This window comes from Giraffa tippelskirchi, chromosome 4 (genome assembly GCF_054371585.1).
Source record: "Giraffa tippelskirchi isolate mGirTip1 chromosome 4, T2T-mGirTip1v1.2.pri, whole genome shotgun sequence".
NCBI classification, from domain to species: domain Eukaryota; kingdom Metazoa; phylum Chordata; class Mammalia; order Artiodactyla; family Giraffidae; genus Giraffa; species Giraffa tippelskirchi.
The window spans coordinates 57,016,387-57,029,818 of record NC_137278.1 but is presented as its reverse complement, the minus strand read 5'-3'; the positions used below and the strand labels follow the sequence as shown (position 1 = coordinate 57,029,818).

Genomic DNA, 13,432 nt, shown 5'->3' with positions numbered 1-13,432 from the left:
AAGTGATTTATTAACTTGAACTCCCAACAAATAAAATATTTTGTTTTGATTTGGTTCTGACTTCTGGTTTTTCCTATAAGTGTTGGAGTGTAATGTTTCTTTCACTTTTTATCCTTTATCCTTTAGTATTGTTTTTTTATTTAAGAAAAATTTTAAAATGTAATAGACTTTTTATCATGAGAACCCATTAAATTTTAAATTTTTTCTGAATTATAATATTGTAAAGGGCATTTTAATTACAGAAGTCAAGGGTATTCTCTCATAGAGATGAAATACAGAAAATGCAGAATACAGACGCTCCAGTTCTTCTTTAAAGTCATAAGCCAAAACCTACTTATAAGACACATCTTTTTCCTTCTACATATACAGCTGAGTAGAAGGACAGCTTTCTCTGATATCCTTAGAGTCATCCTGACATACTGTGTTTACTAAGATAAATATTTTTCCCCAACATCCAGTTGGGAGAAAGGGAAGAGTATTATAAAATAGAAGTGACTTGGAGATTAGAGGTGAATGGGAGAAGAAATTTTATTCCCACTGGTTCTTAAATGGCTGTCAAAATGATTTTTTAGAGGTTTGAACACATCTATAGAAAACTTTTCGTAGAAAAAAAGAAGGAAACTGATGATTTGGGGTGGGGGACTGGTGGAGGGAGGTTGGGGAAGCAAGACCGTGATCCCAAGTTCACAAAAGCCTCAATTCTTCTGTTGTTTATTATTTAAGATTCATGTGTTTATTTTTGGCTGTGCTGAATCTTCATTGCTATGTGGACTTTTCTCTAGTTGCGGTGAGCAGGGGCTACTCTTCATTGAAGTGGCAGGCTTCTCGTTGTGGTGGCTTCTCTTGTTGCAGAGCATGCTCAGCAGCTGTGGTACACCGGCAGAGTTGCCCTGCAGCATGTGAGATCTTCCCAGCCCAGGGATTGAACCCGTGTCCCATGCATTGGCAAGCAGATTCTTAACTACTGGACCACCAGGGAAGCCCCAGTTCTTCTTTAAAGTCATGAGCCAAAACCTATTTATAAGACACATCTTTTTCCTTCTAAATATACAGCTTGAGTAGAAGGAGAGCTGTGTCTGATATTCTTAGAGTCATCCTAACATACTATGTTTACTAAAATAAACATTTTGCCCCAACATCCAGTTGAGGGAAAAATTAGGGAGGAGTTTTATAAAATAGAAATGGCATAGACTTTCTGGGATGTTGTACTGGATAAGAGTTCTTTTTTAGTCATAAGTAATAGATTCATGATTATCCAAAATTAATGATAAATTAATAAAATATACTTGTTCACTAATAACAACATTCATTAGATGCCTCCCAGCTTCCAGGAGGTATGACAAGTTCCTTAGGTAATTTTATCATTGAACCATCTCAGCACTGGGAATATGTGTTATTTTTACCCCAGTTTCACAGACAATGAAGTCAACACTTGGCTTAAAAAGGTTAAAAAATTTGTCTGAGATTCTGGCTTTGGCAGAATGACCTTAGGCTTCATGTACTGTTTCATCATGGTTTCTAAGATTCACTTTCAATTTTTCTTTGTCACTAAAATCCTCTAATTTTTGCAAATAGTAGTTGATCCTAATAACAGTCCCATATTTCAATATCCTGTTTCAGCATATAAGGCTTTTAGTTAAAAGCAACGAACTGGAGCTTGTGAAAGAAATGAATGAGATCAGCCTTTTCCTTGCAAATTCTGTGTCACAAAATGGTGGGCCATTTTTTTTAATATGGCAAAAATATATAGAAGTGTTTTGTTTATTATCAGCAAATGTGGTAGCAGCCCGCCCGTTGGAGGAATCCACATTTAAAGGGACAGTGATGACTCAGCGCTTGCTGGGAAAGCAGCCACTACTTGTCAGAACAAGGGTGATGGCAGAGTTTTCTAACAAATAAGTTACATCGCCTTGAATAATCTAGTGGTAATACATTTAAAAGAGAGAATTAAGCCAAAGCCAGTTTTCATCGACACATTGGATGTAAAATCATCCAGGCACCCTTCCGCTGGTCCTGCTGCCCAGACCACTCCATCCTCAGCGAGCTCTTCCCTGTGCCCCGTAGGAGCTGCCTCATGAGCGTGGAGCCCGCCATCAGCACCAAGCACCTCCCTTACCAGAGCTTTCAGCTCTTCGGCTTTGACTTCATGGTGGATGAGGAGCTGAAGGTCTGGCTCATCGAAGTCAACGGTGCCCCTGCTTGTGCTCAGTAAGTCTGAACACCACTGGGGGGTTTTTTGTCTGTGCATGTTACTGGGGTGTAGTTACTTTACAATGTTGTATTAGTTTCTGCTGTACAACGAAGTGAATCAGCTACATGTATAATATATCCCCTCCCTCTTGAACCTCCCTCCCACCCCCCATCCCACCCCTCTAGGTCATCACAGAGCACCCAACTGAGCCCGCCGTGCTATATAGCAGCTTCCCGCTAGCTAGCTGTTTTACACTTGATTGTGTATATATGTATCAGTCCTAATCTTCCAATTTGTCCCACCCTCCCCTTCCCTCATGTGTCCACATGTCCATTCTCTACATCTGCGTTTCTGTTTCTACCCTGCAAACAGATTCATCTGTTTCATTTTTCCAGATTCCACATATGTGCATTAATTTGTGGTATTTGTTTTTCTCTTTCTGACTTCACTCTGTATGACAGACTCTAGGTCCATCCATGTCTCTACAAATGACCCAATTTCATTCCTTTTTATGGCTGAGTAATAAATAGTCCACTGTATGGGTACCACATGGTCTTTATCCTTTCATCTGTCGATAGACATCTAGGTTGCTTCCATGTCCCGGCTATTGTAAATATTGGTGCAGTGAACATTGGGATGCCTGTGTCTTTTTGAATGAGGTATCACCTCACATGGGTTAGCATGGCCATCATCAAAAAATGTATAAACAATAAGTGCTGGAGAGGCTGTGGAGGAAAGGGAATCCTGTAGCACTATCGTTTGGAGTGTAAATTACTGCAGCCAGTATGAAGAACAGTATGAAGGTTCCTTAAGAAACTGAAGATGGAACTACCACTACTGGATTTTAACAAGTGGGAATTTGGTTCCACTGGTGGGGTAGTCTGTCTTGACACGGGGTGAGCTCCCATTTCCGGGGTGTCCAAGAATGTGCATGTGTGCTAAGTCCTTCAGCATGTCCAACTCTTTGCAACCCCATGGACTATAGCCCACTAGGCTCCTCTGCCCATGGGATTCTCCAGGGGATCTTCCCAAACCAGGAATCAAACCCATGTCTCTTGTGTCTCCTGCATTGGCAGGTGGGTTCTTTACCACTAGCACCACCTGGGAAGCCCATTACTGGGTGTTCTAGCGTAGACCTTTGGAATGATGTTGAGGAGGAAGTACCAGCAATGGTAGTGCTTTGGCTGGACCCTGGCCAGCAGGGGGCCTTGTCAAGTCATTCCCTTTTCCATCTCCTTCCCATATGAGCTGAACATTTAACCTGTGCTGAGGTGAGTGGTGGATGCCGTGAAAGTTCCAAACAAAGCCAGTAGTACTAGCCGAGACCCTCTTGTGTGGCAAGGTGATGGGTCAGCAGGTCCCGTGAGTGGGGGAGACAGTGATGAGCAAGGATTTCAGGGGCTCCCTGGACAGGAGGTGGTCTGAGAAGGTGCCGTGGATGTGGTGGAGCTGAAGCTGGGTTGGAAGAGGAGAGAGTCACCTGTGCCAAGGGAAAAGGGACCCAGCCTCCAGCTGGACCTTGCTCTGGGCCAGGCTCTAGGGGAGATGTGCAGATGAACAGACCATGCCCTCAGGGAGCTTCCAGTCCTCCTGGGAGGAGTCTGGCTGCAGCATGGCTTGAGTGTTGTGGGGTAAGGAAAGGTGACGATATAGGTGAGTTGGGGTCCACCTATGGGAAACCGTCCATGTAAGGGAGTCATTTGCACTTCATCCTCAAAGGTTGCAGCTTCATCCATGCCTGCAGCTAACGGTGCTTGTTAGGTCCCTGTCACCTGCCAGGCCCAGTCTGGATCTCAGCCTTTGTACCGAGAGACCTAGGCCCCGCCCTTTGTAGAGGGAGACTGGGAAGGACCGAGGACAAGACAAATATAGATGACAGACTGGGACACACGCTGTCATAGAGTGAGAGATGTTAGAAGATAATAAAATTGAGCACAAGGTCCCCTTGGGAGGTGATGCTTGGGACTGAGATCTGAAGGAGGAGGAGAGTGAAGGAGGCTGGGGTGGAGGGGTATGGAACATTTCACATTCTCCTTTCATCACATCCTTAGGGGTGCCTGCCTTATCCTGTCCTTCCTGTCGGCGGTACATCCCTCCTTGTGCTCTGACGCGGTCCCCTCCCTCCAGGCAGGAGGGCAGGATGAGGATGCTGTGCTCAGCTATCTTCTCCCTCTTTGCTGCATACTTCCTGCCAGCATGTGGTACCCAGCAGATTTCCCCAGTGATTATAAATAGCCCTCCTGGATTTCCCTGGCGGTCCAGTGGTTAAGACTCCTTGCCTCTAATACAGAGGGCACAGGCTCAATCCTTGATCAGGGAATTAAGATCCCACACGCCTGCTATGCAGTGAGGCCAAAAGGAAAAAAAAAAGCCCTCCTCTTTTGCCCTGTCCTGCTCCCCTGACCACTCCCTCCCTGCTCCCTTCACAGCCACACTTCCTTTTTTTTTGGCCACTCTGCATGGCGTGTGGGATCTTATTAGTTTCCCAACCCAGGATCGAACCTGCACCGCTTGCCCCGGAAGCACAGTCTTACACCCTGGACCACCAGGGAAATGCCCACAGCCACACATCTGGAGAAGCCACATCTGCACACACTGTCTCCTCTTCCTCAGTCCCCACCCACACTGTGGTCTGCTCCAGGCTGACTTCCATCCACCCTCACAGAAACTGCTCTTTCCAGGTCTCCAGCCAAGTCCATCTTGCACACCTGGATTTTAAAGCCAGCCAGTTACATTGTATCCCTGAGTCCCAGGCCAGTATCTGCACCTGTCTTCCCGGCATCCTACGAGGAGCTGTGTGGATGTCCAGTGGGTGCCCCACCCCAGAGCTGCCCATCTCAGTAAATGTCCAGCTCCCCTCTTTTGGGGTCCTGAGCCAAAAACCCAACTAAGACCCAGCCTCCCCCTTTCCATGACCCCCAAGGTTCTGTTCATCAGGCCTGGTCAATTCTGCCTCCAGCTTTGGTTCAAGGGTTGATCTCTAGTCTCTGGATAGGAAAAGGTGGATCTGCCTCTTTTATTCACATAAGGATTGAAGGCTAGGGAGGGCAGAGAAACAGCAATTTCTCAGTTCATTTGGAGGGATGGGTAATATCCTTGGCCTCTTTTCCGATCAGTGGCATCCACACACTGGCGAAGGCTCACCTGCTTGCTGAGATGCTCTGCAGGATCTGGTCATGCTGGAGCCTGACAGAGGCCTCTAGTGATAAGCCACTAGGCATCAGGGTTCGCTGTCTTCTCTGGGCTCCATCTCACTAGCCCCTCAAAGCTACTCCCCATCTGCTGGATCTCCTTTGCTCAGAGTCCTGATGAGAGCTGTAGGGTCTAGCAGAAGAGCAGGGTTTTGAGAAACATGTAAAAATGAGCATCCTTAAAGAGTCCACTGGAGGAGGGAGCCAGACATAATTACTATCTGAATTATTTTGAGTTACAGTTGCTGTCATAGAAAAGAAACAGATTCCATCTTCTAGAAGAAGTGAAGTGAAAGTGTTAGTTACTCAGTTGTATCCAACTCTGCAACCCCATGTACTGTAGCCCTCCAGGCTCCTCTGTCCATGGGATTCTCCAGGGAAGGATACTAGAGTGGGTAGCCAACCACTTCTCCAGGGGATCTTCCTGACCCAGCAATCGAACCCAGGTCTTCTGCATAGCAGGTGAATTCTATACCACCGAGCCACAAGGGAAGCTCTTCTATCTTTTAGGTGCATAATTTTGAGTAGGGAGAGCTCTTGGAATGGGGGGCTTACTGTGAGGTGGCTTGGAAAGCCCTAAGGAACCCAGGCCACATGATGAGGTGGATGGGTCCTGTTATTATGCTGAAAGAAGTAAACATTTTTTTTTATACAACAATGATATATGATTTTTCCTGACTTTTTTTTTTTTGGCCATGCCTCGAGGCATGGAGGATCTTAGTTCCCTGACCAGGGATCAAACCTGTGCCCTCTGCATTAGAAGGCAAAGTCTTAACCACTGGATCACCAGGGAAGTCCTTGAAGGAAATAAACTTTCAAATGCCTTTATCCTTGCTTCCTAAAGGACAAATGGGGAAAAGAGTTGATGGAGATGATGATACGATGGCATAGTCAAAGGAAAGTCTTTACTCAGGAAGCACGGTTTCCATTGTTGTGTATGTGTTAAAACAGGACTTACTTGTATTGCTGTATGAACATAGCAGGATGTTCAAAGACCCATACTTGCTTGTATATTGGGCACCTCCTATGCCAGAAATACCAAAGTTGTGAGTTGACTTGACGAGGTTGAAGCTGTGTCCTCTCCCCCAGTCCCCAGCATCCCCTTCAGAAAATCCTTCCCAAGGTGGCTAATGACACGCTTCATGGAACACCAAACACTGTCTATTTCAATGGTTTTGGCTCTTGGTGACTTGCCAAGACCCAAGACTACCAAGACCCAAGCTACCATCCCTCCCGTGCGGGCCTCCTGGTCATTGTCCCTTCAGAAGGGGAAGGTTGAGTGGTGTAGCCTTGACCATGGGGCTTGATCCATGTAGACAGAAGAAGCGGGGGCTGGGAGTTGGGGGGAGGGGAGATAGGAAAGAGCAGACATCTCGCAGGAGAAACGAAGGTCAGCCGGCAGTTAGGGCTTACCAAGACAGACAACAGAAGCATGGCTTTGCACGAGCTCTCTTCCCAGAGGGCCTTACAAAAGGTTAGGACATAGCAATTCCAGCCTCAAGGGCAGTAGAAGGGGATGAGGGGTGGGAGAAAGTTTCTATGATGAGGATAATAGCAGAGATTTGCCACTGGATCAGAAGGGACGGGAATTCGGTTGTAAAGATTTCCCACCTGGTAGAGATTGGGAGATAGCATCTTCTGGAAATCAGGACAGTGAAGACCTCTGTTCCTCCAGGTTGGGCTGGCCTAGACTCCTGCCACCTGTATCCCAGCAGTGTCCTGAGCAAGTTAGGCACATAGCAAATAAGCACATCTGGCCCAGAGCATCGTCTCAGATGTGGGTTTTCTCTTTGAACCATATGTCTCTGGTTTTTCCCTCTGTTGACATGAGTGTGTGCTAAGTCACTTCAGTCATGTCCAACTCTTTGCAACCCCATGGACTGTAGCCCACCAGGCTCCTCAGTCCATGTTGCCATGTCCTCCTCCAGATCTTCCTGACCCAGGGATCAAACCTGAATCTCTTACATCACCTACATTGGCAGGTAGGTTCTTTACCACTAGCGTCACCTGGGAAGCCTTCCCTATGTTGGAGCCAGTCCTAAAAGAGCTTGCCCTGGGGCCTCATACACTGCTGTGTGAAGCAGACAAAAGTCCTGTAGGGAACAAGGGGGTGCAGAGTTTGAGGGCCTCCGTATAGCTCTGGATGGGAGGTTTTCCTCTTTGGCTTTGGTAGTTCCTTGGCCTCTAGCTGAAGTCCAGGTGCCAGCATGTGGCATCAGGCCCCACCTTGTCCCCTGCGTCACACTGCGACGGTCCCCTTTCTCAGATTTCCTGAGTTCTCTCTCCTTGGTGGGTGCCCCTCACTCTATTTGCACGGCCCCTCCTCTCTCTCACCCTCCTCTCTCTTTCTCCCTCCCCTCCTTTGCCTCTGTATCTCACCCTCGTTCTTTTTTAAGTATTATCTTTAATTTTTATTGGAGTATAGTTGCTTTACAACAAAGTGAATCAGCTATGGAAGTGTTTGTCACTTGGTCCTGTCTGATTCTTTGTGACCCCATGGACTATAGTCCATCAGGCTCCTTTGTCCATGGGATTCTTCAGGCAAAAATACTGGAATGGGTAGCCATTCCCTTCTCCAGGGGAATCTCCCCGACCCAGGGATCGAACCTGGGTCTCCTGCATTGCAGGCAGATTCTTTACCATCTAAGCCACCAGGGAAGTCCACGAATCAACTATACTTATACATATATGCCCTCTTCTTTAGATTTCCTTCTCCCATTTAGCTCACCACAGAGCACTGAGTAGAGTTCCTTGTGCTATGCAGTAGGTTCTCGTTAGTTTTATATTTTATATTATATTTTAATCTATTTTATATTAATGCATAGTATATATGTATCAATCCCAATCTCTCAGTTCATCCCACCCCTCCCTTCCCACTTTGACGTCCATACATTTGTTTCTACGTCTGTGTCTCTATTTCTGCTTTGCAAATGAGAGGACTAGACAAAGAATGTGTGGTGTGTATGTACAGTGGAATATTACTCAGCCCTAAAAAGGAACAGAATTTTATCATTTGTAGAGACATGGATGGAACTAGAGAATGTCATACAGAGTGAAGTCAGTCAGAAACAGAAAGAAATATTGTATATTAACACATATATGTGGCCTCTAGAAAAATGGTACTGATGATCTTATCACCCTCGTTCTCTGTGTCTGACTCCCCTCTCCTTCCTCCTCTTTTCTGCCCTGTCATCCATTCTCTGTCCCATGTCACTCGTTCTCCCGGTCTCAGCTGAGCTGTTACTCTGAGGAGTCTTCCTTAAAGGCCCCTCAACCACACCACATGGGTGCTTTCCTTGGGGAGAGCTTGTGTCTCCATGTGTACCCCCCTCCCACAGAAAAGCAATATTCCCCTGTTCTCTTTGGAATTGCCTGCCTTCCCTGCAGTTAGAGCAGGCGTTGCCTTGTCTGTTCACCTGCAAGACCTTCCAGAAATATCCGTTGAGTGGATGCTTTATCTTCATGCAGTAGTACTTCCTGCAGTATTTGTATGGACAGCTGACACGTGTCTTATAAATACCATGGAATTTTGGGGCAGATCCCGGTAAAAGAGCTTCCCAGGTGGTGCAGTGGTAAAGAATCCACCTACCAATGCAGGAGACACCGGAGACTCGGGTTCCATCCCTGGGTCAGGAAGATCCCCTGGAGAAGGAAATGGCAACCCACTCCAGTATTCTTGCCTGGGAAATCCCATGGACAGAGGAGCCTGGCTGGCTAAAGTCCATGGAGTTGCAAGAGAGTTGGATAGGACTTAGCAACTAAACAATCCTGATTTTTTTTTTTTAAAAACCACCTTTGATTTTCTCACCTGCACTTTGATGTGCATCCTCAATAATAGATCTCCAAACCTGTTTCAGGAAGCTTTATGCAGAGCTGTGCCAGGGCATCGTGGACATAGCCATTGCCAGCGTCTTCCCGCCCCCGGACACGGAGCAGCAGCCCCCCCAGCCAGCCACCTTCATCAAGCTGTGACCCAGGGAGGTGCACAGAGATGCCTCAGAAGAAGCACGCGGGGGGCCCTGCCCCAGGGGAAGGAGATGTGTCTGAATTGCTGTCAAGCCAAAAGGGAGGAAGAGAGGCGTCTGTGCTGGGAGAAAACAAAGGAGTTTCCCCCAGGAGTGATTGGTTGCCCAGGGGTCCCTGAGTGGAGCTCTCGGCCCTGCTATGGAGATTCGAAAACTGCAGCACATTTCTCAGACGGGAGAGCCAGATATTCTTCTAAGGGGCAAAAACAGGGATGTACTTACTTTACGTTCTCATTCTTTGAAAAGATCTGAATTAATATCCTAAGGCAGCGCTCTGAGCAGCAGCGTCTCTCCTGCCCAGAGGTGGCAGCCGTCGGACCTGGTTGGTGACTGTCCACCTGCTGCGTTAGTGCCTTAGCTCTGTGCCCAGCTGCGGCCTCCAGTCTGGGGTGGGGACGGGATGTGAGAGCACTCAGGAGGTGGCCGATGGGTCCCCCTGCCCCGCTCGTCCCAGTCACTCCCCCAACCGTCTGGACTCGTGCTCACCATCTGTCCCTGGGGCCTGGCTGTGCGGGCGCCGCCTCGCCGCCAGGGGACGTGATCACCCCAATCCTGATGGTGTCTGGCCGGTCACCGGTCAGGGCTGGCGTGGGCTGGGCGCCAAACGCTGCTCTCAGTCTGCTCTCTGCATGTTTTAGAAACCAAGCAGCAAAGTTTGCTGTGAACCCATAAGCATTCAATAAGCATGAGAGAGGAAAAAACACAATGTCTTGCTTTACTTAATAGCTGGGTGTGTGTGGGTGGTGGGGTGGGTCTTTGAAATACGACAATTATGGCAATTCTCAAATCTCCTTGTTTTAACCAGAATTCTACATGCCCTTTGGATACGTTCCCTTTTGTTCATTTCTCAGAAGATTTAACTTTCATTAAAAGCCCTCCAGGAGAGTAGAATTCCACTCACCCACCCCCACCCCAGGGGGCTCCTCCCCATTTTGTTTTTCTTGCTCTTTCAACACCTTCTTTAGGAGTTGGAAGGTTAGGTTTTGTTCCAGGGAAGATTTTTCGTCTCCTTGTTCCTCTCAAGGTCCGGGAGAGGCTGTGGATCAGTGTATGTCTCACCCAAATGAGGGAATCTCTGGAAATGGAAAAGATGTGGTTTCAGAGCTGCACATGGCACCCTGTCAATCAGCAAATGTTAGCAGTGTCCCCTTAGGTGTAGTTTCTACTACCCACGGCGTAGATGAATATTCTACAGACTTTCCAGGAGGCCACGTCACTAGCAAGAAGGAGCCTCCACATGCCACTTGTGTCCAGTGTGAGCTGAGTGCACAGTGCATGGAAATCCCCGCAGACCACTGAACAGGCATGTACCCTCCACCCCAGGACCCTGGTTGTGGGGGTGGGGGGAATGCGGTCCTTCTCTCTGGCACATGTGCCCTCCCTTATTCATCTCCACTTGTCATCAGAAAAGAGTTCTGCAGCCAGGAGAGACTTCTTTACAAAGCCAAGAAAAAGCAACCTCAAATATGATGAGATGTGGGAGCTGATGGTAAAAAAAGAAATCATGAAGGAAGTGATTTCATGGATGCAGCAGTGGGTGTGGGATGTGAAAGTATTGTGTCTTGGTGAAGTGCAGGAAGGCCCAGCCGGCTGGGTTCGCCCCGCAGTTTGGAATTAAAAAATAAATGTGCCAGTGGTTACCCAGAATATATAGATGATGAAGTTTGCATCCAGAGCAAAATAAAACAAGTGTTACTGGAATCCTAGAGGCCCAGAGCAGCTGATGGGTTAGTGTTTGGGGAGATTCTGAGTAGATTGTGGGCAGGTGCGTACCCATGGAGAAAGTATAGGATCCTGGGGCTTGGGAGGTCTGTGTGGGCCAGTGATGGGAAAAGTAGGGAGGTTTTCGGGACTTCCCTGGCTGTTCAGTGGTTAAGACCCCACACTTGCACTAGAGTGGGCACAGGTTTGATCCCTGGTTAGGGAACTAAGATCCTGCATGCTGTCCAGTGCGGCCAAAAAACAAGAGGGAAAAAAAGCAGGGAGAATTTTGTAGTCCCGTCACAAGCAAATGCAGATTTGTAATGATCTTTTGGACCTAAATTACAGGGACATTTGAGAATTTTCCAGTGTCTCTTACAGTGACAGAACTAAGAATCCAGGTGTTAGGAAGTCTGTGGATTTTGATGGGTTTTCTAAGAAAACAGAATTGATAGCAATATATGTGAGGGAAGAAAGGCTTTAAAGAGGAAATTATGCTTCATTCCTCACGTGGTTTCAAATAAGTATCTGTTTTGTGCATTTATGTCTGATCAGGGAGAACAGCTGGCACAGAACTCTTCCATACCCTTCAGTGATATCCTTGGCACAGATGGTCATGCCTTGCCCCCAGTCAGTCTTCATCCGTGTAGTCTGTGTTCATGTCGCCAGTTACTAGAGAACGAAGTGGTGGTGTTGTTTTGGAGATGTTGATTTCAGTCTCAACTCATTGGCTGCACAGCATCAGAGAAACCCACGAACCTCTGTGCCTTAGTTTCTTATCTTGTGGAAGAACTTGTTGCCTGATCCAGGGACTACCTCAAGGGCATTCAGTGAGGACATATGAGATTAGGAAGGCTGGAGAACCCTGAGGGCCAAGGTTCTCAATGCTGATAATTTGCTGGAGTCACTGGGGAAGCTTTAAAGAATGTTGGTGTCCACACCTCCCTCCTCCCTGGCCAGTTAGGTCTGAACCTCAGGCGTCAGATGTGTTGAGATGCCTCGAACCACTGCTGGAGAAGGAAGGAAGGACAGATAACATTATTACCTTGGAAGAATCCAATAAGGTTTAGGGATTTTTTAAAAATTCCTTTTGGAAGGCCAGGCATTTCTTTAAGGATTACTGGATGCTGACATGATATACAGCATATTCCATCCAAACAAGTTCTCTCTCTCTGCTCCCCGTCATAGCCTTTGGAAACTCAGCTGTGCTTTCATCTACTTAAATCTGCTTTCATCTACTTTGTGAAGCCTTGTTGTCAAATGTAACCAGACATGAATTTATAAATCTGCTAAATATGTGTTAGGGTTACAAATGAATTATTGAGAGGAAAGCCCCTTCTGTCTCACTGGACTCCTATGATGACTGTAAACTGTTTCGCCAGGACATGAAAGTGCCTCAGTGTCTGTCTGATATAGTGGAGCAGGTGCTGGTGGACTTAACCAGCTAATGTGGTGCTTCAGGAGCGCCTCAGGGTGATGGACCCAGACTTGGGACATCTGGTTGTGCTGGAAACGGACGGACCCACAAGCAGTGGTAACGCTACAAAGGCTGTTTCCATTAAAGTGGAGGTTGTGTCAAGCAGGGGTGCGTCCAGCCTTGCCATGGGTCATGGGGACTCTACCAGAGAAGACAAAGTGCCGGAGTGGGTCCCCACAGCACCAGTGGGTGCCGTGGAGAAAACCGTCTCTGCTCCTGGACACAGAATCTGTACCTAAGAGGAAATGACTTCTGAAACAAGGCGATTCTATGAATGTTTGAATGCCTGGTGCATTAAAGGAATCGTATTCAAGTGTTTTTGTCCCCTTTGGTTCTCTCATCTTACTGTGGGTGTTGACTGTCCTCGATATGCCTGGTTATTGGAATCCGTGATTCTGTTAACCTAGAGGCAGGCAGACTTTTTCTATAAAGGACTAGGTAGTAAATATTCTAGGCTTTGCAAGCCCAACTGGTTCTCTCTTGCATATTCTTCTTTTTTTCCTTAACTCTTAAAAAATATTAAAAAAAAATAAAACTTAGCTCACGGGCCCTGCAAAAACAAGCACATACATGGCCATTGTTTGTTGACCTAAGAATGTTGGTATGTAAGCCAATAGACTTGTCCTTTGAAACTGTGAGCTGCTCCAGGGTGATGCACTGAAACAATTTCAGCTGCCAAAATCTAGTCCGTCATGTTTTACACGTCATGTGTATTATCTGAATCATGCTGCAGATTGTGTGCTTTAAAGTGAGGCTCCTTCTCCAATTAGCCAGAAGTTCAAGAAGTCCTTCTTAAGACTTTACTGAGGCCATATAAATACCAGCAGGCATTTCCTAGGGGCTTCCC

General features: G+C 47.0%; 1 protein-coding gene across 1 annotated transcript in view; it reads left to right on the top strand.

Annotated features, from left to right (window-relative positions):
* TTL (tubulin tyrosine ligase) overlaps positions 1–12,898 on the top strand; it is a 34,218-nt gene extending 21,320 nt beyond the window's left edge. The window contains exons 6-7 of the mRNA XM_081593547.1: positions 2,065–2,208; positions 9,240–12,898. Of these exons, the coding sequence (XP_081449673.1) occupies positions 2,065–2,208; positions 9,240–9,354 (259 nt within the window). The 3' untranslated portion in view covers positions 9,355–12,898. The remainder of the gene's footprint in view (positions 1–2,064; positions 2,209–9,239) is intronic.
* The last annotated feature ends 534 nt before the right edge of the window (positions 12,899–13,432 follow it).